The sequence below is a fragment of the Fusarium verticillioides genome, chromosome 10, assembly GCF_000149555.1.
Source record: "Fusarium verticillioides 7600 chromosome 10, whole genome shotgun sequence".
Classification (NCBI taxonomy): Eukaryota; Fungi; Ascomycota; class Sordariomycetes; order Hypocreales; family Nectriaceae; genus Fusarium; species Fusarium verticillioides.
Genome location: NC_031684.1, coordinates 1,328,478 through 1,351,046, shown reverse-complemented (window position 1 = coordinate 1,351,046; position 22,569 = coordinate 1,328,478). Strand labels below are relative to the sequence as shown.

The following is a 22,569-nucleotide window of genomic DNA, read 5'->3' as shown; positions in this document are numbered from 1 at the left end:
ATGGTAGCGGTGCTCACTGCAAGGTTGTCCTTGAATAGAGTTATTCTCCCGAGACGAGCTTTTGGACGTCAGGTGGCTCATGGCGAGAAATATATCACATCACATAGAAAGGATTCCTTGCTTCAGTCAGGGACTGTTCATTCGCTATCAAAGTACTGAAGGTAGATATCCCAACTCCGTCCTATTAATACAATTCTCCATCGTCATGCCTTCTTCATCGATGGCACGTGCATTTACAGTCAAGTACTGTACAGGAAGAACCTCTTTTCCTTTTCACTAGATTGATTCTAAGTAACTTGTTATTTCATAGGCTTTCGGCTTAGGGAAGATTTCGACCTACCAACTTTGGAACCCTCCTCGACATCAACGTCTCCGAGAGCTTCCCTCTTCTTTGCCGCAGCCTTGACGCCAGACACCGGCATCTCAATGTCCTTGGTGACAGTAGTTCCAGTCTTGGCACCGCCGTTCTTGAACTCGTCCATCGAGATTGCGGGGGCAACGGTGGCCTCATGGTACTCGTCGTTGAGTTGCTCCTTCTCGTGGATCCGATTTGTAGTATGGATAACCTTCTGTTGGACGGTTTCTCTCTCTATCACGGGCTGGATGTTCTCGTGGAGATGGCTGGGACAATATGTAAGAGTCTGGTACGTGAAGGAGGCGCGAACTTGTGTACTTACTGGTGAATGTGCTCATTCTCCTTCGCGGGGGCATACTCTCTTGAGTGGGTAGTGTCCTCAACATTCTTCTCGTTCCTGATCGCAGCAGCTTCTTCCTTGGCCTTCATCTTGGCCTGGTTATCGCGATGGTCGATCTCCTCTTCAACTTCATTCTCCTTGTAGACATGCTTGGTGGGCAGGACGTTCTTGTCCTTGACTGGCTGGATGGTGGTATGGTAATGATCCTGGTGGACCTCGTGATCGACTTCAGTATCAACTCTCTCATGCTCGTGAGACTTGACGTCTTCGTGCACGACAGGAGCTTGCTTCTCCTTGTGGATGGTGGCATCGTCGGTGGCCTCGACGGTCTTGTCAACAGTCTTGTCGAGGCTCTTGTCGACTTGCTTGGTGGCTGGCGCAGTGGTCTCGTTTTGGTCTTCGAGGGGAACACCAGTCACGATGTTCTTGACGGATGATGCCAATTTGCCGAGGGCGTTGGGAGGAAGTTCAGATGCCATTGTGAATATGTGAGATTTTTGTTGTGATTTGGGTGATGAGTGAGTAGATTCAAAGTCAGATGCCAGAATATTTGGGGGTCAAATAAGCTGCAGAGCTCTCTCTTAATAGCTCTAGCAGATCAATGGGCTCATGCCACAGTCCTTGGCAGCTGAGGTGGCTAATGCTGTCATCGATCGTCATTGTTTGCACAACTTTCTACGATTCAAGATCGATGACGATGCATTGAAACATGCAAACAATTTACTTCTTTTGTGTGCCTGAAAGTGCCAGATCTATCGATGGTTTTGATCCTTGGCCGATCCCTAATTCTGTCACTCTAAATCTCAGATGCCCTGTCATTCTCGCTTTTTTAGTGGTCATGGTGGAGAGCTTACGCCACAGTGATGTCGCGACTGCGTAGCTAGTGCCACCAGAACCCAGGTTTTCCATGCACGAGCGATATTACAGTGCAATCGATAGGGTAATTCACCATGTCGATCCCTCTTGTGGCGTAGAATCTTACTGTGAACTCCTCTTTTGAGTTTAGTTTGGAGAACTGCTTGATCAAGAATACTTGTTTCACAGTTGAAAGTTTGCCGGACAACTTGTACTTGTCATCGTGAGACCAGCCTCGGCTGCTGTTGATTGTCCACCAATGAAGTTAACAAGTGTCTTGGATTGGTGGGGCAAACATGTGCTCTTTCAACTTGGCTTTGCTCATCCAGGGCTCGACTGAACGTCATTGGACAGACAAGAGCCCGCCATGAGCTTGTTTTCTCTCATCGAGATGCTAGTTTGGCTTGATTAGTTATTAGAAGAATCAACAAGATAGGTATTATCGGCTTCTTGGCCTGGTCCTGGTCACTGGAAGTACCCGTCGTCGTAGGGGTAGTCTAAGTTATCGATGGCGGTGACATCTAGTACCCAACGGACTGCTTTTGTGTTGACTGATTTTGCTCCCGCTGAATAGAAGCATGCATGAATAGACCTATTTTGAATGGCAACAGTGGTGTCGTTTACACAAGTGGATCGGATTGTACGGCTGGCCTACAAACGTTGTCTCACGTCTCACTAAACCTCAAAAGCGATAATCTTGTCAGGCAATATCTGTTCACTAGCCATTCACTCTTTTCAACAACGGCATTGTGGGGGACTCAGGATTTCAAGTCATTATTAACTATGAAAGCTATGTCGATTCTGAGAAGCTTGTATGTAATTTGAGCCAGATACCTGCAGCCTCAGCTCTAATTGATGGACTCTAAGCTTCGTCTGCAATGGCCGTCATGTTCACGTCTCCCGTCTTGATGAACTGCTTCTCCTTGGGTAACGAATCCAAAAACTTGTCCGAAACCTTCAGATGATCCTTGACAATCTGTTTGGGTGTCAAAGCCAACCATTGTGCCACCGAAACATCTGAAAACTTGGGCGCCTGAAGGACCTCAAGGAAGATCAAGTCCTCTGTTCCGGTATTCTCGACGTAGTGAGAGTTTGCTGCAGGGATATATCCGACGCCACCGGCAGTGAAGTCGAAGGTTCGAGCGGAAGAGGCTGCTTTGAAAACAGTGATTCTGCCGCTTCCCTGGAGGAAGTAGCTCCACTCGTCAGAGGTAGTATGCCAGTGAATCTCGCGGAGGGCACCAGGCTGTACGACAACAAGAGCAGCTGAGAAGCCTTTCGCAATCGGGAAGGTCGTAGGGTCAATGATCTTGACAGAGCCTCCGGGTACGGTATGGGGCTTCTGCTGAGACCAATGGTACGTGTATGAATCATTTCCTGTCAGCACTCCAGCTGAACTCGTCACGTTCTGTTTCTCGATATCCTTCGGCGCTGGCGTTCCGTTGAAGATCTGAAAATTCATGAGTTAGGATATAGATAGACGTTGGGGAAATGTACTTACATAGAGCTCATCCTTGGGAATGTTATCGAAGGCCGTTGTCTCAGTTTCAAAGTTCTTTGCCAGAACGGAGACAGGGTTTCGCAAGAACAACTCAGATACAAGGAATGTCTCGTCTTCAGAGAAGGAGCCCTGATCAAACACCAGCAAGAACTCAACTCCCTTGTCAAAAGCTTGGAGACTGTGGGGTACGCCTGCAGGGAAGAACCAGACGTCACCCTCGCAAAGATCATCGACAAAGCTTTTACCCTCGTCATTGACAGCAGCGACACGCAGACAGCCTTTGGTAACCAATGCCCACTCATTAGCGGTGTGCCAGTGCAGCTCGCGGTACGCATTCGGGGCGAGACGCATGTCGACTCCAGCCATGGCAGTAGCAGCAGGAAGGACATCCTGGTTCTGCTGTCGGGCCCATCCCGCCCCGGCTTCACTACCAAGGCGGTTGTGAGACAGGCCAAGCGGCCACATGGCATTGGGGACATCTCCCGCATCTGTGCCTGGAGGAGCAAAAAGATCGGGGTTGAGTCTCTCATAGTCGTAAGTTCGAGGACCAGGATCTGTGGCGCCTAGCTCGCCACGGATTGGCTGGGGTATATCTACACCATCAAAATCCAGATAGAGTCCGAGCTTGGGGTCTGCTTGCTGGCCATTGACGAGCTTTGGGTCTTTGACGACGGCAGAATCCTGCTCAGGGTCAGGGAGAGGAGCGTTGCCGCCGAGCAAGCTCGAGTCACCGTACAGTGAACCGCTCGTCGAAGTGACTGTCGGTGTTGGGGGCTTGACTCCGCCTACGGGTCCTGAATTCTCCCCATAATTGCCCATTCTGAAGTTTATGAGCTATTGGCCTGGCTTTAGGATATGTTGCGTACTCACTGAGGTGCAGGGAGGGCTGAGCCTGGAGCAACAGAAAGTGAAGCCACCAAGGCTTTAAAGAAGGTGTCGCGGTGTACCATGTTGACGATAGCCTCGAGAATTAGAAGTAGCTGCTTGTCCTGATGATTTGAATCCGAAGATGCGAGCTGTATCTCTAGAAGTCGACGCCGGTAGCAGGCCGCTGCCTCTTATAGAGTTTTGGCTCTCAACCTTTTCCATGGTCCTGCAGGCATGGGGTATCATGGTCGATAGTATTGCCTGTGATGGACGATCAGAAGCCTCTCGTGGATGATCACTTGCATTCACTGTGATGTAGGGTTAACTCCGAGATCACCGAGTTCCCGAAGTCATCATGGAAGCATTCGGTCCCGACGGAGCATCCGGATAGGTAGTATGTGTAACACAAGACAAAAGTTCCGTCAGCACTGCCCAATTGCCCGCGTCGATGATGGACATAAGAACTGACATGCTTGATGGTCGATACTCGTTATACCCGAATCGCGAAATTGTTAATGGCATCCATGCTACTTAGTAATGATGTCGACATCTCTGAACCAGTAGAAATAGTCGAATTATGCCCTCAGAGTCGCACGGAACGGCACGAGAGGCCCGGGATTATCTTGGCATCAGAAGCCGACGGATGTTCGGCACTTGCATTACTCATCCTTCGAGGCTTAGAACCTAATTACAACGTATACACAGCTCTTGTATGGTGCTGCCTCTCAGAACAAATGTAGTTTATGACCTCATGCGCTGTCCGGTTAATCAGCCCACCAACAGCGTTCATACAAGAGTATCTTTCTTTGGTATTCTGGTTCTATGACCGAGTTGTGCTCTGAAAACAAAAGTTATATATTTTTAGAAGCGGGTCTTTGAGGTTGCATCTCGTTGAAACGTTGCTCAGATGCAAGGGACGACTGTAGAATCCGGCACTTGCTATCCGTGATCCTGGATTCAAAGAAAATTCCAATTGAAGGAGAAACTTGATTTTTTGTCCCTTTCGGCACCGAAAAGGCGACTGAAAGCGAAATACGACGATCTACTACGCAAATTGTCTAATCATATCTCGTCCCTCGCTCTAAAGTCGCTCCTTCGAATATCTTGAGCATTCTCATTGGTAAAAACGGAACGCACGGATGAAATAGCCTATCGTGAAGTCAAAGCGTTTAAAGCCGCGGGCAGATCGGTACCTTACTGGAGATAGCGTCCTTTCTTTTGAGCGGGAGCCTAAAAGTAAGCTGGTCTCTCGCAGGCTAATAACGTGGCGCAGCCATGTATTGGGTCCGTTGCAAATGGGGGAGACGCAACAGTACCATCAGCGTCAAAAGCCATTGCCCAAGGGGAGAATACATGAGACTGGCTTACGCCAACATCCAGCAACCTACCACCAAATGTAAGGTTAGTCTAGGTTTTCCTTTTCCCCCTCTAACGATTGAATAAGGTTTCAAATCAAATTGAATCTAGTTATGCAATAGTACTGTTCAAGAATGGGAAGTCTTTCACCCTCCGTGTGGTATCCTTAACAAAGCCTTTGGTCCGGTTGTCTTGTATTATAGTAGGCTCAATGGAGCAGGAGAAGATAGCAGTTCTTTTGTTAAACATTGATAAATACAAGCGAGCGAAAGAGCATTGGACACTCGAATTGATTGCAAAGCTGAGTTCTCCTTCTCTGATTGAAATATCAGTATAAGGCCAGCCCTATATATTGATACATGCGTTTAGTCAATGTTCTTGATGTGTTGCCAGCTTGAAGCGGGACTTCACTGGAGGAGTTTGATAAAGGCAGGGTTGACTATTTGTTAAGGTTGGCAAAAGGATGGAGGAGAGCCCTGCAGAGAAACGGCAGTGAAAGCGTAAGGATAACTTTGTGATGACTGATCTTTGACCACCGGTTTCTGTATACGTCTGGCTCGATCATATAGGCAGGAACGCTTACCCTAGATAGTTATGTAGGCCGTGAGTGCCTGCGCGAGGCGTGTTTATGAGAGTGGTATTTCGGGTCCATAGGCCAGGCAGCTGATGCTTCCATAGCGCACCATGCTCGTTGGCCGAGAAACAGTAATGACAACTACATTTCTGCCTCAATACACGAAGGCCACAAACAGTTTGAAAGATGTTTATGGCCTAGGTTCGTTGAGAGCATGGATGAAAAGTTTTGGTTCGAATACTGTGGACAAAGCGTTTGATTCTCCTGGATTTCCAGGCGGCCATTCAGGGAAGTCAATGGAATAGAACCAGAGTATGATATTCTAGAGATAAGCCTTTAGCATTGAGGACTTTTCAAGTTCTGTAGTAAAGATAGCACTCCATCGAGCAAACAGTGAAGTTATTTGCTAAGGTACCTCGGTTAAGAGACTTTGGCAAAGCAATGATCACCATAAGACTATCATGCACGACTTCTGATTGTTATGAACAAAAGGATTAGCCTGATGTGATCCGAGCTTGCATAATGCATCTGTAAGATCATGCTAATCGTGGCAACTGATTTGCTGTATTTGGTCTAGTCCAAATCAAACTCCAGTGAATGGTATGCAAACTTATCCGCGCCTTTCCCATGGGCCATTGGTGATCTGGACTATGTCTTTGCGAATGAAACTTTGCCTATCGATAACAGCTGATGTCACGTTTCTCCATTTTCTCTCTTGGCGAAAATGTCCTGGTTGGCTGTTCCAGGTCCAGAGTCGTCGACTTAAGGCTCGTCGGCCGTTCGATGCGAGGAGCCGCCTAACCCTTGCACTCGGAGCAAGAATACGGATGGCTTAACGAAAATTAGGCGTACGTTTCCCCGATACCCTTGTTGTTCGCTCTCGCAGATTCTCGGACGATGTGAGCGAAAAAGAATACTGTGTTAGGCGCCGCTCCCCCAGAAATCATGCATCAGCCCCCAAGTCAAAGCTTTAGAGTGGCGAGAGTGTCGGTGTACCGCCAAAAGAAGCATAACCTCTGTTGGCTGAGCCAATATTTGGAGCTTTGTGACACCGGAGATGCAGCCCGAAAGAAGCACTGTCCATGTCTTGAATCAGGTAGAGGCTAACTGGTGGGCTGGGGCTGGCTAGGCTCACCACACAGTGGTCAAGAAGGGGCTGTCTTGGCTTTGTCTGGTCCGTGGTGATTTAAGGCTGCAATCGAGTCCACTATACCACGTAGCACAGCAGTCAATAATTCTCGCCAAGGAATATATCCCTGGTCCGCAAATCGCATGGCCTATGGCACAAATAGCGAGTTGCGGACTGCGTCCAGACCGTGAATCGCTGATCGATACTCTCAACTCGAATGTCATGACATTAGATCAGAACATGTCGTTGATCCTCAACGTCGACACTTGCTGTGCCTTTCGCTAGTGGGGAGAGAAGTCTTTGTTCCGTAGTGGTGTTGTCGATCTCGTATCCGCCTAGGAACCAGGAACGGGCCGTAAAGGTGCCGATGGGGCGGAGGTGGACTAGACTACATACAGGGGGCTCAACGACAAGGATGATGTTTATACAACCAACACTCAAAACTCAAGCTTGGTGAACTCTCTCAGAAGACGGGACTGGGGACTTTTGCCTCTGATCAGGATCGTATGGACGAGGTAGTTGTTGGTAATAGGCCCACAATGACATTGACCTCCATAATGAGCCATAACGACTCATAGTCCTATTGGCGGAGCATTTCCGAGTAACTACAGGGGACAACCAACAGCATAAACTAGTGATGCGATTTACCTAATAACCAACAACCAACAGCACAAGACTAGCAAGGCCCCATTAGAAACGCCCGGCTCGTGCAGAAATCTCCGTAGTACGAGGTTCTTACGGTCGACTTGATTTAGCCAGAACGAGACAAGAACCGAGCGAGTCAGGGGAAATGAGGCTCTCAACTTACTATATCGTACTAGTTGACATAGCTTCTCAACTCCACATAAAAGCATACTTCTGTTGTGAGAATTCTGAGTCCCACTTGAAACGATAAGGTTTCCACCTTGCCACAGTCTAGGGCTGTATCTGTGGCCCGATGACATGGCAACTGACCAGCCATCCAAGACATTGCACCGTGCAGTCAAGTACGCTTTGGCTATATGCTTCTCCACGATGTAGATCATGGGACGTTGTCTTGTCATTGGCTTCCTTGCCTTTCGCAAGCAGTACTGCGTTACACTGATGTAAAGTTGCAGGGTTCGAGTTATACGAACACCGCAAATCAACTCACGGTCCATCGGGCATCATGATATCAATGGACACATCATCGGAGCGGAACATCGTCCCCTAGAGTGTGTATCCAGGATCCTTCGGAGCTTTCCTATTATGGAAGTGCGAGTGCTGATATAGAGAAATCCATGAAAAGGTCGAGTCCACAGATGGGTATAAGAAGCTGGATATGTCCAGAGTAACCTCTCTCACTTCACTATCCACTCAAACACAACCACCACCACAAAGCCAAACTCCTCCTTTATTCACAATGAAGTTCACTGCTACTCTCTTCGGCCTCTTCGCCTCTCAGGCCCTTGCCGTCAACATGTACTCGGCCCCCAACGCTGAGAAGGAGTGCGGTGCCCTCGGCGTCGCAAAATGGGATCTCGATGCCCTTCCCGCCGGCACAGACGTCTCTGAGCTCCGCAAATGCAAAGAGCATCCCCTCTCCCTCAAGATTCACAGCCGCAACCCTGACGCTACCAAAGTCAATGTCCTTCAGAAGAGAAAGTGCACTTCATCCAAGGGCAAGCCCAGGGTTGGCTGTGACAAGCATTGGTGCTGGCAGAACTGCGGCAGTCCCAGGGAGGTCGAATGGGGTGCGTGGTGCTGGTCTGCTCATAAATCTGGTACGGGTGATTGGATGGCCTGTAACAGTGTCAGTGACTGTCCAAGTGACGACAGCGCCTGCGCCAAGGGCGACTGCAACCAGTGTGGTTGCGGCTGCTAAGCTCTCAACACCTTCACGATGAGTTGTTCTAAGATGGAAACACGGTCACTTACTCGGGTACTTTTTGGAGGGCATTCATGAGTTGGCACATATTGGGACAAACTTGAAATACGTATGGCTGAGACTTCATATCCTAAAGGGATGTCGACACTCTCTAGTTACAGAAATACAAGCAGGATTGCTTTTGGGGACTCTAAATTATCACTCTATTAGGAAGCTTCGGAGGATTATCTTACTCTAATTCAGTGCAAAATCTTTAGTCTCGTGGCACGCAGCATTGACGGTTTTCATCGATATGGAGCAACACAGAGGCTGCATATCCCAGAAATGTTGTGAAGTAAAGGATCCTCAATCTAAAGATATACATTATGAATTGTTACTGGGCCTTAGCAGCGTTTCCAGTCTTGTGTCTTGTTGATATTGGTATCCATATTCCAAGTCCAGTCATACAAAACGAAAACTTGCTACATTCCTTCTTTTAGCCCTTTTTATATAGATATCAAACCATACCAACGCAATAGTCTACATAGCATTGAAGAAACCAATGTAAAACACGATTCCACGAGGCCGTAAATTTCCAGCCGCTGACGAAGCGAACAGAATTTGGTCATGAAGGCGCAGCTACAAAGATTGCTGGCCATAAGGTTAAACTTCACGCAGCGAGCACATGACGACGACACATGTTGGTTGTCACAATATAAGCTTCTAGCCAGAAAGCCTCCATACGATATGAGTGGGGTGTTAGTGAATGTTCCAAAAAGTACCTTCCAAGAAGATGACGTGGTAAATCCATTGTTGGCGTCAAGAACTTGAATGCCAGGGGTAGTCTTGACGACTTCCATGTATCGAAGCAGGAGAAGACTTCCATTCTTCGTTTGGAACCCGATGTCTTGGACATAAAGTACATACAGGTTGGTTTCATACACGATCTTGGCCATACGTTGAACATGTAAATGTGATGCAATTATTTCTATTCTATACAGAGCCTTTATGATGTTTTTCGCTCGTCATATTCCCCATACTGCCACCGTTTATGGTTTTCTTCCGCCCACCATCTCGCTATGAAAGCCCCCTCTTCAACCCATTGCGCGACGTCATTGCCAAACCTCCGTGAAACAACATCTGTGAAAGAAGTAAAGTCGAAACTTTGCACAGAGTCGTGCTCCATGGGATCTTCGTCCACGTTGCTCAATCGCCATTCGACATTGTCGATGAGAGGGATGGCAAGGTGGCGCTCTGGGTGACGGGCATCTCGGGCAGTTACTACAGCGCGACCTGGATTTACCACGACGAACTGCCAATTCCCTTGGCCGGTTGTCTCGTTCTTTGCGAGAAGAGGTCGAATGAGGGATTGGCCTTCGTAATTGCGGACGAGGTCGGAAGCCACTTGTCGGCTGGCATTGTTTAGGGAACCTGTCTCGAGGAGAAGATCGAGAATGGTTGGTAGGATTTGGGATGAGTGGACTGCATCGTGGATGTCGAAAGCGGGCAGGAGAGGGTGAGATAAGACGAGAGGAACGTGGTCGATGCCGATGCTAGGGTTGTAGTAAGGTGACACGGCGCCATTCTCAGGCATCGAGATTCCGTGGTCGCCGACGAAGACAATGAGGGTCTCATTGGCGACACCCTGCTCGTCTAGTAGATCCAATATCTTGCGTAGCCATCGATCGTCATAGCCTTCTGTATTGAGGTAATGCGAAAGCATATCATGGCCATTAGCAAGCGGGACGTACTCCTCCCCCTCGGGCAGCTTGTAGGCGTGGTGACTTGTCGATGTTATGTGCGACAAGAAGACTCGCTCGTCCTTCTCCTTGGCCTGGACAAACACGTCACGGAAGTAATCCTCCAAAGGGTCCTCTTCAAAGGCAAAGCCGTTAATTCGTGGTAGTGTCACCGGCCCGTGTGTCGCATTCTCAGATCGTAGCCACTCAAGTCCGATGAGATGCTCCTCCGGAAAGCCAGTTGCCTCCATCAACTCTTGCTGATTGTTATATCCCAAAGTCGCAGCGGAGTAGAAGTATGACTGCCACTTGAAGTCGTTGAAGGGGCGCGACTCGGTGTCGGTAGTGTTGGACACTTGATTCAGAGCTTCGAAGATGTGAGCCAAGCAAGGCTGGTAGATATGGTGCGCGTAGTCGAGATTGAAGTCGGCGAGCAACGGACCGATACCGCACAAGGTACCGACCAAGCTCTTAAAAGTAAAGGTGCCGGTGGTATGGGCATTGGTAAAGTGAACGCCGCCGCGCTTGGGCTTGGATCCTTGGTGGTCGAAGCCATCGTCGTAGTCGCCTGTGATATAGTTGGCGGTAGGAGTGAGATTGGCCAATTTCTCATGGGCCTCTTGAGGAATCTTGTTGTCGGGGAATGTAGATGCTAAAAGCTTCCAAATGTTTCCGTCCTTCTTGATTGGGAAAACGTCATTTCGTGTGCTTTCGAGGAAGCACAGAACAACATGTCGGATGGGAACGTCTTGCAGCTTGTCCTTCAGTGTGGGAACAATGTCTTGTCCGAGATTCGAAATCTTCAATGGGTCGACATCAGCATTGTAATGCGGGCGCTTCGAGTGCCAATCCTCGAACCCGGCCAACACTTGATCGTTGGGAAGCCAATCGAATGGCTCAGCCGTCGCGAGCGCAGTGACATTGTCCCAGCTATGCTGAATGCCAGTACCAAAAACACTGGGCAAGTCTTGTAATGTTGGCCCCGAAGAAAAGTCCACGAAGGGTGACAATGCTGCAGTATAAGAGAGAAATATGAGGGATCGGTCGGAGGGTCGTGCGACGGCCGCGTAAAGGAGCGTGAGCAAGAAGATGGCGGCCAAAGCGAATGGGACGGATCTCAAAGCAGTTCTGAGTCGGAATTGAAACGGGCTCAGGTGCTGGGTCTTTTGTTCTTGGATATCGTCGTCGGAGCTTTCGTCATCGAAGGGTTCAGCCTGACCCTCAAGATCGGCTTTCGGTAGAGGAGCGTAGCGATTTTGGCGGGGAAGAATGCGACGAAGGAATTGCCAAGCATTGGCGATCGATCGATGTATAACCTCAGCGACATAGCCATGAATGTTGTAACAAGGTGTTTTGAGGAGCCAGCTCAATAAGATGTTGGCGCAGAGAACACTTGTAAACGCGACGCTGCCCGACAGCATCAACGATTTGGAGGAGGGGTCGTTTGGTAGAGAGATGTTGCTGTAATGTATTTCGGAGCCGGCGACGAGGTAGAAGGATATCGAGACGACGCTGAGCAACGCGTTGATGAACATGAATATCGCTGTGAAGACTAGGACGGCGATTTGCGACCGCGGGGATAGGCCCGTGGACCATTGGTCAAGGAGAAGTCGAATGAGGGTGAGGACGACGACATCTTGTGTAACGAAAGAATAACCCCAACGATGTAATAGATTTTGGTGCACGGCGTTGATGTGTGCGTAAATGTGTATTATCTTGGCACCCCAAACTGCGAGGGCTGTGAAGGTGAAGAAGAATTGGCGGTTGGGCACTCGTTTGAGCAGAGCGCGTGCGAGCGCCAAGGCCGCCTGAGACGGTGTCGTATTCTGCATCATTGGGTTTGTCTAAAAAGAGAGGAAGAAGAAAAGAAACACACGCTTAAGAAAAAAAGATGCCACGTTATTGAGCCTCCAAATAAGCTCTCAAAGAATAAAGTCTGTTTTTACAGAAAAGCATCGCATGGCAAAAACATACAACAGCAAAGGCAAAAGCTTGAAACAGAGTGCGCCTAGCTGGGACCACGGGCAAGACCGTTATTAAGGGGGTTTTCTCACTGCCTGAAGTACCTGTACCAATACTGCATTTGGAGGGAGCCTCAGCCTCAGCCCTTTTACCCTTTGGGGGGTCAGCGCTGACATTTTGCATGTGTCTGGCTCCAATCAGGGCACCTGTCGGTGATCAAAATAGTTACAACGGGGCACTGAAAAGGAGATGACTCGTGTGACTTTGGCTTTTTGGGGCGGCTGGCCCCGGATCTTCGGCACGTACCAGAACGGGCTGAGGGTGCCGTTGTCTGCGTCGAGACGAAGGTGGTGCTCGGCGGCGTCAATCTAGCCCAAACATTGAGTTTAAGGGATACAGTTTCCATTTCCGATGAATTGCGGTCATCACGGCAATCTAGAAGTGCAATATGGCGATGACAATGGCGGTCAGATTCAGTATTGACCGACAAGTTGCACATAGAAATTCGACGTTTGAAATGGACGTCAGAGACCCATATGTCACATTTCACAGATTTCAGAAGATGGATCCCCAAAACCAGGGGCCATTTCAGGGCTGCGTTCGCTAACGGGAATTGATTTGATTGGCCCTCGCCTCTAATTTCCTCTAAAGCTTAGCTGTAAGGGGCAAAGGGGCTCGGTAACACGGTTAAGAATGCACAATGGCATCCATCGCTTTCCGGCTCCTTCACAGCTGTTATGGACAGCTTTGCAAATCGCCATAAGGAACCCACGAAAATATCCTGATGGTTTTCGGGGTATATACAGCCAACATTCAGTAGCTGAAACGGGTATGCGCCGAATTGCATGTCAGGCGGTAATACGAGGCACAGTCACTCACAACTGTTAGTGTCCTGAACATCCATCGCTGCATTTGTCGTTTTACGGGCCAGCCAGTCAGTAAGTCCAAACACACAGCCCCAATTATCGCCAATCAATGTGGAGTGAATGCTGATGATCTGTGCCCCTTTGTGCAGGGAAAACAGCCGGGCTAGTCGCGTGTTAAATTTGGAGGGGCTTGGTCCAGGCTCATGTCCTGCTTCCGATTGGCATGTGTTGTCATCTTCAAAGGAGAGGAAAAGTCTAGAAGAGCAGTCATTCTGCCTTGGCTGGCTCGATTCTGCCACCCTCTTCAGCCCTACCTCCTGGAAGTGAAAGTCATTACTGTTGATCGAATTGTAATTGTGGTCTTGTGATTTGGCTTCGCATGTGTCGCGTCGGGCATTCCCTCAATCAGCAATCGTGTGAATCCGAGAACGTTTAACCTGGCCAATTGCGCCACTGCCCAGACCGTCAATTTTCGCTTTTCCGCTGCCATTCACTTTGGCCCCCAAACCACAAACAGAAGGATTTGATGCTAAAAGAATGATCACCATTCGCTACCAACCTGATAGCCGGAGGATTCAATGCAAAACAGGGTACAGTCTGGAGCTAGGCGCCCGAAGGATGCGGGAAATCCACTACCATCATCACATCAGCCGTAAAGAACAACGCACAACCACGAGACATGCATTTGGCCAAAAAAATGATACTCCATTGAGCACGTCTTCCTAACGCTTATTCGACAAGATATATCGTAAGCTTCAGGATTTAATGCTAAAGTCAGAGAGAAAATTGGGAGGACCAATCAATATCGTCCAAACTGGCAGCTAATGCGTCATTTTCAAGAACCCAGACAGAATAGGGTAGGCTCTTGCTCAATACGATTGATACGCATCGTGACGAATAAACCCCCCGCGGAGCCCGAAAACAATTGTCGGTCATTGGCATCGCTTGCAATCTGTGAATCTAAATTATAATAATATGCTCAGAGCTTAAAGGGTTGATCTTTAGCCAACCATCCTTGTCAGCAATGTGAATACTTTGCCATCCCGCGAAACTTTCTGCAATTCTTCAACCCGCGGCCCCCGAAAACATTGCTAGATACGCACCATACTTAGAAGGATTTACATATGTATAACACGAGACGAGATTAGGTTCTCACCTGTAAACTCTATTCGCACGTGGTAGTTCTTCTGGTTCAAGTTAAAACTACTCTGAACTTCCATCTTCTCATGACGACGGCGATTGCGACGACACCACGTATAGGTAACTGATCATCTTGTCTTGAATTGTCACCCCGTGAGCGACAGAAAATAATGCAAACTTAGATCATGGCTACTGAATTATACTTGCTTATCCTTTTCTCCAGAATAAGCAGATGCCCAGCTTTGCTTGTGGCGAGTTCCTTCCGAGCACAAGACGCCTGCAAGCCAGCCAACTTTGTCTCATTTTGATGCCGGATTTGTATGGCAGCTCAACAGCTGTTCTGGATAGACATTTGAGCCAAATGCACAAGTACGGCTACGTCGTAGTCCATCAGGTCAGCTATTGAAAGCCCGTCAAGCCACGAGGGGGAATTTCTTCTTACTCTCTTATTTTCAAAGCTGGATGTAAACGCAGCAGCAACATCACTTGCAACGAAGCTAGTATTTCCAATTTCACAGTACAGATGTCTCAGAAAACATAGCCGTGGTTGAGAGTTGAAGCTAGCCAAAAGCCAGGGCCCTATCTTGTAGGTATATGGCCTTGTTCAGCTCCATATCTTTGGAGAAATAATATCCGACCGATTGAGATAATCAGACTGTACTTCTCAAAGAATGATATCAAGACTATCGTATAAGCTACTTTGGTTGAGATTGCCGGATTATTTGCACGTGAATACCACAAAATGCAATTCGCGGACCCGGTGTCCCTTTCGCGATATCGCTCAGCCGCCTAAGGCCAAGGGGACTTCATGGCTCAATTGAAAATCTGGCTTATTGAAGCTACGCATATTTGCGTCTCATCATTGAACTGACGCAAAAGCACAATGTTTCAGGACCAGAAATGCCAAGCATTCATGACGATAAAAAGTGAACAACCAACAAACATCCAGCGGCATCACGGAATAATATTCGGCGCGATGCGGGCTTTAGCCGGACCCCGTGAAATGCAATAGCAAACATGTCAGCATGGCAAACTTCAATGCACCTCACCTCTCCACCAGACGGCCATGGACTTCCAGACAGACCAACTGCCTATTTCCTTTGAAATTTCTACGACGTAAGAATGTTGTTGCCAACTCTTTGGATTCTGTTCACAAGCTGACAGTTGAGATAGATCCACCAAGCCAAAGCTGACTCGCACGAGTACAAGCAAAGTCAGAACAGGTTGTGTCACCTGCAAAAAGCGTCATGTCAAATGTGATGAAGCAAAGCCTCACTGTCGAAACTGTGTGAGGAACAACCGGCAATGTGAAGGTTACGCCATTCCGGACAGAAAGCGGAATAAGGGGCCAGGTCAGTTTCAATGGGATTCGAAACGTGTCACTTGGACGGCTCCCTTGAAAACGCAGCTCCATCTTGTTCAAGATTCTCTCGACTTCAGAGACGCTCAGAGTGTTCTTTATTTCGATGAGTTTATACAAGTTGTGCAGAGCCCCTGGATCTCCGCTGGCTTCAATAGCGATTTATGGTCCGTGACGTTACCCCAAGTTGCACGCACCAACGATATTGTGCGGCATGCCGCGATAGCAATCGGCGCATTGAGCAAATGGCTTGCCAAGTTGGAGTACGATTCGCTTGGTTCGTTGTTATCAGCGGATAATGAAGCTGCACAGGAGGATCCGCACTATCTGAATGCGGTATCGCACTACTGCCATGCGCTCAAACTACAGAGCCAACAAGTTTCGATACACGACGCTGTATTCCTTTCAGTCCTGTTTCTGTGCTTCGAAACATTGCGGGGGAACAGGAAAGCTGCCCTAGATCATATCAACCATGGGTTGGCAATGTTACTTGCGCTCTTGACTGATGAAGATTCTTCTTTGATGAAATCCATCGCCCCAAATCCGAAGCCGCTCATCGCCGTGGTAGCAGACATCTTCTCCCAGCTACTCCCACAAACAAGACTCATACTACGTGGGAACATAGGCCGTAGCCCCGCTGTACCAAACTTCACCAGAGGCCTTCGCGCCAAGAAGCATACAGTCGAGTCTTTCATGTCCATGGTAAACCAGATACCTCGTGACTACCCACCTACCGAAAACCTACCGCCTGTTCTTGACAACCTGGACGACTTTGAGAAATATTGGCTCACTGGTCGGAATGCCAAACTTGCTGTGGTTCCTCTCCTCATGGAGGCGGTCCAGAACACTGGTGTTTTGGTCTCATCAGATCCAGATATCATTTCTAGAGTTTGGAGGGAAATCACGGCGGACCCCCGTATCAAAGAAATATGTGAAGCCTCTACGAAAGAGCTAAGGGCCCTCGAAGCTGCATTCATGCCTCTCTTCAACCGTGCCATCATGTCGGATGCGAAATCGACGGACTACATCAGAGCTGTCCATCTTCGCTTGCATTATCTCGGCACATGCACCTTCGATGATCTCACGCACTTCTACGATGTTGAACCCATCCGAGCCAAGACTCCCCTATTTCGCGAGTACCTCTCCCTAGCCGAGATTAGTATCCGAATCGCGAAGCGAGATTTGAAGAACCCGGCGCAGCAGCTTTCTCTACAATGCAACATGGCATCGCATCTCTTTCTCATCGCATTATTCTGTCGCGACGCGCTCCTTCGCGATGAAGCTACATGGTTGCTGAAAGACTACCCTGGCCAAGACGGGATCTGGAACGCCCGCTCGCTGTACCTACTAGCGCACAGAAATAAAGTCGTGGAGAGGATAAATGCATCTGAAGGTACGCCCATAGAGCAATGGCACAGGTTACTGCGCAGGGAGTACCTGTTTGAAGAAGGAGGTGACCGTGTTATTTTCTGCTATCTGGAAAAGGATGAGACTACAGGGGAGTGGCAGCTTGTGGAGGAGACGGCCGTGGTGAAGGGAGAGCTTGACGCTATTCAGTGGACAAGAAGGCCGCCTTCGGCAGCTGGCAGACCGTTACTGGGAGATATCATTACCCTCTGGCCTGAGTTGGTAGAATGAGAGTGTCTTCAAAGCAAGCGGTGAGAAACAAGAGGTTGGCCTCATGTGTTGTAATTATTGAAGAGACTTGTATAAGCTATGTATACTATGAACTATGGTCCTTCATGCTATGGTTGTAAGATGCTTCGATTTTGCGAAGGCTATGATCATGCGAAATGAATCTAGTGGAGAAAGAAGAAATAAGAACAGCACGCTGTATCTGAGAAGAGAAGTTTACAAAGGGCTAATGATGAAGGTAGCAAGTGAAGCAGAGAACAAGAAGAGAAGGTGACAGAAGGCTATTGGTCCAAAGCTTGGTTCTGCACCATTTCCCAGTAGATGCCCTGTTTGTTGACGAGTTCGGTATGCGAACCCTTCTCAATGACCTTTCCATCATCAAACACAAAGATGACATCTGCATTCTGAATCGTCGAGAGTCGGTGAGCCACAGAGATTACAGTTCGTCCGCCGCGAGCTGTGTCAATCGCAGCCGCAACAACCTTCTCAGACTCCGAGTCAAGAGCTGAAGTCGCTTCATCTAGAAGAAGAATCTTCGGGTCTCGAATCAAGGCGCGCGCGATCGCAATTCGTTGCTTTTGGCCTCCTGACATGGATACTCCTTTGTGACCCATGTCCGTGTTGTAGCCTTCGGGAAGTGAGACGATGAAGTCGTGGATGAAGGCATCGCGACAGACTTGGTGGATCCTGTCGTCAGTCACAGACTCTGGATTGTCGATTCCGAAGAGAATGTTGTCGCGGATGGAGCCTCTAAACATGGCGGGTTCTTGAGATACAAGAGACAGAATTTGACGGTAATCATAGACATTCGTATCTTTGATGTCCTGGCCATTGCACAGGATTGCACCATTCCCAGGTTCCAAGTCGTAGAAGCGTTCGAGAAGCGAGATAACGGTTGTCTTGCCACAACCTGATGCTCCGACAAAAGCGGCATACTGGCCCTTCTCAATGGTAAGGTTCAGCCTATCAAAGACGGGAACGTCTCTCGTGGGGTATTTGAACGAGACGTCGCGCAACTCGATCTTGACTCCGCCGTCAGTATCCTTGATGCCCTCTCTATGCTTGCCATGTGTCTGCCGATCTGGATGCACAGATTGCCGCACGTCGAGAATGCGGTTTGCTGAAGCAGTCACTTGGGCAGCGCTTGGTGCCAGTCCAAATCCCTGACTACCGGCCTCAGCTCCCTGGATGACAGCCATGAAGCAGACAAAGAACGCCTCCATTGAGTACTCTCCGCTAATGAGGAGACCACCGCCGTACCAGAACAGTAGAGCCTGACATCCGAGGCCGACACTGTCTGCGAAGCCAAAGATCGCTGATGTCCACTGAGCCTTTCGGTTGGCCGCCTTCACATGCCCATCCAAGAGATCGCGGTACCGACTGTTGATTGAGTCCTCCATGGTAAGTGAAGACACTGTTCTGATAGCCTCGATCGCTTCGGTCGCGAATGCGGAGCTTTCTTGGAAGACCGCCGCGTTCATCTTGTCGAAGTGAACCTCATGCTTGTACTTCCAGCATCCACCAGCAATCATCAGCGGCAGAGCGACAGACATAGAGATCAAGCCGAGCTTCCAGCCGAAGACGAGTGAGATGATGACACAACCAGTGATGTTGAAGATGGCGGAGAGCATGAGCGCGAGGTTGATGCCGAGAAGTTCCTCCAGCTGTTTTGCGTCACTCGAAACGCGAGAGCTAAGAGATCCATGGGAGTTCTCCTCCTGATCAAAGAAGGAGAGCTTCTGATACAGCATGTCGTTGAGGTACTGGGACTTGTACACTCCGCTGACATAGTACTGAACACGTAACCCGATCCAGCCCTCGCAAAGATACGCAAGACCAACGCCTCCAGCAAGGGCAAACCACATGAAGCCCCAAAACTGGCTCTCACTCTTCAAGTCACTGCCTTGAAGAAGGAAGACACCGAGGGCTTTCGCGAAGAGCCAAGCTTGGATGGGAGTACCAGCTGCGACGGCCATGGACGAGAGGAGGATACCGAGGAAGTTAGGCCACTTCTGTCTTCGTTCGTACAGTAGCTTTCCGAAACTCTTGAAGAGACCACGAGGTTTCTTGGGTGATTCTTGTTGGGTGGAAGTTGTAGTGATATCAGCAAGCTTGGCATCGGGATGGTGTGCGTGCGACTCGTCATCCGACACGAGAGCGCCCTTCTCTTCCTGGTCATCAGCAACCTTGAGAGCCTGCGCTCTGACAAGAGAAGCATACACTCCGTGGTCTTTCGTCATAAGATCCGCATGAGTACCTTGCTCAACCGCTTTCCCGCTCTGCAACACGATGATGTTGTCGGCCTTCTTGATGGTAGATAGTCGATGTGCGATGGTGATGGTTGTGCGGTTTTGAGTGGCCCTATCGAGAGCAGCTTGGACGATCTTCTCACTCTTCGCATCAATGGCGCTGGTGGCTTCGTCGAGGATGATGATGTTGGGCTTCTTGATGATGCTTCTAGCGATGGCTAGGCGTTGTTTCTGGCCGCCCGACAGCTTTGCGCCGCCGTCACCGACACGCGTGTCGTAGCCCTATATCAATTAGTTAGGATAGGAATGACTGAGAAGGTGAGGAGATTGAAAGGCTTACATCAGGAAGGCGATTGATGAACTCATCGGCATAGGATTCTTGACAGGCGTCTCTAACCATCTGACGCTTCTTCTCTTCAGGCTGATCTTGCCATTCGGATCCAATAAGACCATGCGCGACGTTGTTGAAGATTGTATCGTTGAAGAGAAAGGGTTCCTGTTGCACCAGACCGATGTGTGAACGCCACCATTTGAGATCAAGGTCTTCAAGGTTGTTCCCGCCGATAGAGACCGAACCAGCCAAGGTAGGGCTGACAACAGGAGCTTCCTCCTCAGACTGCTCCTCAGGCTCCTCGCCGGCCTTCTTCTGAGGGTTGGGTTCAATGACTTGAGGCAAGATGTGGTGTTCCTTCAGTGAGTACCAGCGCTCAAGTAAGCCAACGATGGTGCTCTTCCCTGAGCCTGAAGGACCAACTATCGCAGTATTCTGTCCAGAATGAATGGAGAAGCTGAGTCCATCCAGAATACGGACTCCAGGACGGCTGAGATACTCGAAGGTCACGTCGTCGAAGACAATGTCGCAAGAGGTGATGTCAGGCTTGAGGGAACCGGAGGAGGGGATGGGAGCATCGATGACAGTGAAGAACTCGCATGCAGCAACCATGGCTTTGCTAACAGCCATGAGAGGAGTGGCGATACGTTCGAGAGAGGTGAGGATCAACATGACGGACATGAGGACGATGACGATAACTCCGGGATTGTCAATGGCGCCAGAGATGTATCGACGCGTTCCATACCAGAAAGCAAGACCGAAAGTTCCAAAGACTCCAAAGAACTAAAGAACTGTCAGTATCGGGTATCGAACGGGTATATGGGGATGTACAATCATTCCGAGATGAAGACCCATGAAGGGTGCCATCTTTTGACCTTCTTCGATAGCCTTTTCGACCCAGACTCTGTATCTAGCCATCACGCGGGACTGAGCACCACAAGCAGTGACTAGCCGGATCCCCTGGAGAGCTTCGCTAGCAATAGCGGTCCCTTGAGCGTCTGCCTGCCCAGTCGCGGTCTGACCCTTGACGAGAATTGGCATAGAGATGGACAGAATGGCCATCATGTAAAGGATCAGAGATGCAGTGACCAAGGTAATGTCCCAACTCCACACGAAGGCGACAATGATAGCCGCCCAGATGGTGCCGTTGAACTCCAGGAACGTGCCCAGTCGCTCTGAGATGCCAACTTGAAGCGTATTAGACGTCGCAGTGATGGCAGTAGCAGGTGCACCGGCAGGCATGGAGTCGATGACGTGAATGGACTGCGAAAAGAGAGACTGGAGGTAATGAAGACGAATAGCGGACGATAGTCGGATACCAATCATTCGGAAGCAGTATTTGTTGATAGTGTTGAGGCCCCAACGACCCAAGAACAAGGCCATGATGTAAAGCGCTTGTCGGTTCAAGATAGATTGAAACTTATCAGTCGGGAAACTAGACGTGTCCCTGAAGTAGTCTGTGAACTGATTGACGAGCTGGCCAAAGATGATGTTCATGAGCGGCATGGTGATTCCAGCGCCAATGGATGCGAAGGAGGCGAGGGCGTAGATGAAGAAGTCCCATTTTGTAGCGTAACTAAAGACTCGTATATAGTCGGCGACTTTTGGTGTTCGTTGGGGCCTTTGGGTATCTTGGTTCGTGGTGGGGGACTTCTCGTCATCGTGCTCGAGGTTGTTAGGGGGGTTTGCGTCGACGGCCATATTGGAGGAAGGGGGGTAACGTAGTGGTCTGTGGACAGAAATGTATTAGTACAACAGTCAAGTACTGTATTGAAGTAATAAATTGAATTCGTTACCGTTTTAATGCAGATTTCCACCACTGGAGCTGTAGGGATTGGGGTGTCTATGACAAGCAGTCAACAACAGCATGCGCTCGCTTGCGAGAAAAGAGTAGATGAAGGATAGACTGAGAAAAAAAGGGTGCAATTGCAACAGAACGGGACGAGATAAAGTTAAAGATAAGAATGAGATGGGACATGCACCAACGAAAAAGGTCTCGAGTCATATTCGGTCAGCGCGTAATATCTTATGTAGCCAACCCATCTCATGCTGAAGAACCCCTGTCTCATCAAGTTCTGCGCATTCTCGCTCCCTCGTAAGAGACGATTTCCTGTTTGGGACGTTTTACGAGCTCCACTCTTTTTTTCGCGACGGTTGAAGTGGGCCCGTATAACTCGTACCCAACTAAATCCTGACAGGTAACAGTAGTCTTCTTTTTGACGTTTCACACATTTCAGGCATCTCGGGGTCATTAGCTTCCCGATAATGAACCCGTAAGCGTCCCGATTTGTAGCTTCTTTTACGACGCTGCGGGTAACAGTTGCTGATCGTGGCTAGAATCTGCAAATTCACTGTAAGCGTAGCGATCTCAGGGTCATCAGGAGGCAAGGGAAAGCATGAGGCGGGTTGCTAACCAGGATTTAGGAGCCAAATCCTTCGATAAAAGAGCTTAAGAGAGTATGTTTAGTCAGGAAAGTTCGTTGAG

The 22,569-nt window shown here is 49.1% G+C and overlaps 7 protein-coding genes across 8 annotated transcripts; 2 read left to right on the top strand and 5 right to left on the bottom strand.

Moving 5' to 3' along the window:
- Nucleotides 1-114: 114 nt before the first annotated feature.
- FVEG_08635 (hypothetical protein) lies at nt 115-1,234 on the bottom strand. 2 transcript variants are annotated; one of them, XM_018897522.1, is made up of 3 exons: nt 678-1,234; nt 341-621; nt 115-287 (listed from the first exon to the last, which is right to left on the bottom strand). In XM_018897522.1, exons 1-3 carry the CDS (start codon nt 1,172-1,174, stop codon nt 277-279), a joined length of 789 nt encoding a protein of 262 aa, XP_018755201.1. In that variant the 5' UTR covers nt 1,175-1,234; the 3' UTR covers nt 115-276. The 2 variants fall into 2 exon arrangements, with proteins under 2 accessions (XP_018755201.1, XP_018755200.1); XM_018897521.1 differs by having other exon boundaries at nt 115-276; nt 678-1,233.
- A 1,178-nt stretch (nt 1,235-2,412) lies between these two features.
- Nucleotides 2,413-4,001, bottom strand: FVEG_08636 (oxalate decarboxylase; the record flags this gene model as incomplete). Its single annotated transcript, XM_018897523.1, has 3 exons — nt 2,413-3,000; nt 3,052-3,871; nt 3,922-4,001. 3 exons carry the CDS (start codon nt 3,999-4,001, stop codon nt 2,413-2,415), a joined length of 1,488 nt encoding a protein of 495 aa, XP_018755202.1.
- A 3,420-nt stretch (nt 4,002-7,421) lies between these two features.
- On the bottom strand, nt 7,422-8,159 carry FVEG_08637 (hypothetical protein; the record flags this gene model as incomplete). The annotated part of the gene is made up of 3 exons (XM_018897524.1): nt 7,422-7,582; nt 7,786-8,057; nt 8,110-8,159. 3 exons carry the CDS (start codon nt 8,157-8,159, stop codon nt 7,422-7,424), a joined length of 483 nt encoding a protein of 160 aa, XP_018755203.1.
- A 38-nt stretch (nt 8,160-8,197) lies between these two features.
- On the top strand, nt 8,198-9,375 carry FVEG_08638 (hypothetical protein). Its single transcript, XM_018897525.1, has one exon. The coding sequence runs from the start codon at nt 8,278-8,280 to the stop codon at nt 8,818-8,820; it is 543 nt and encodes a 180-aa protein (XP_018755204.1). The 5' UTR covers nt 8,198-8,277; the 3' UTR covers nt 8,821-9,375.
- A 225-nt stretch (nt 9,376-9,600) lies between these two features.
- On the bottom strand, nt 9,601-12,730 carry FVEG_08639 (hypothetical protein). The gene has a single exon (XM_018897526.1). It carries the CDS (start codon nt 12,374-12,376, stop codon nt 9,809-9,811), a length of 2,568 nt encoding a protein of 855 aa, XP_018755205.1. The 5' UTR covers nt 12,377-12,730; the 3' UTR covers nt 9,601-9,808.
- Nucleotides 12,731-15,535: 2,805 nt separating this feature from the next.
- FVEG_08640 (hypothetical protein) lies at nt 15,536-17,711 on the top strand. Its single transcript, XM_018897527.1, has 2 exons — nt 15,536-15,625; nt 15,683-17,711. Exons 1-2 carry the CDS (start codon nt 15,576-15,578, stop codon nt 17,505-17,507), a joined length of 1,875 nt encoding a protein of 624 aa, XP_018755206.1. The 5' UTR covers nt 15,536-15,575; the 3' UTR covers nt 17,508-17,711.
- Nucleotides 17,542-22,060, bottom strand: FVEG_08641 (hypothetical protein). The gene is made up of 4 exons (XM_018897528.1): nt 21,881-22,060; nt 20,916-21,813; nt 20,094-20,867; nt 17,542-20,035 (listed from the first exon to the last, which is right to left on the bottom strand). Exons 2-4 carry the CDS (start codon nt 21,783-21,785, stop codon nt 17,786-17,788), a joined length of 3,894 nt encoding a protein of 1,297 aa, XP_018755207.1. The 5' UTR covers nt 21,786-21,813; nt 21,881-22,060; the 3' UTR covers nt 17,542-17,785.
- Nucleotides 22,061-22,569: the final 509 nt, after the last annotated feature.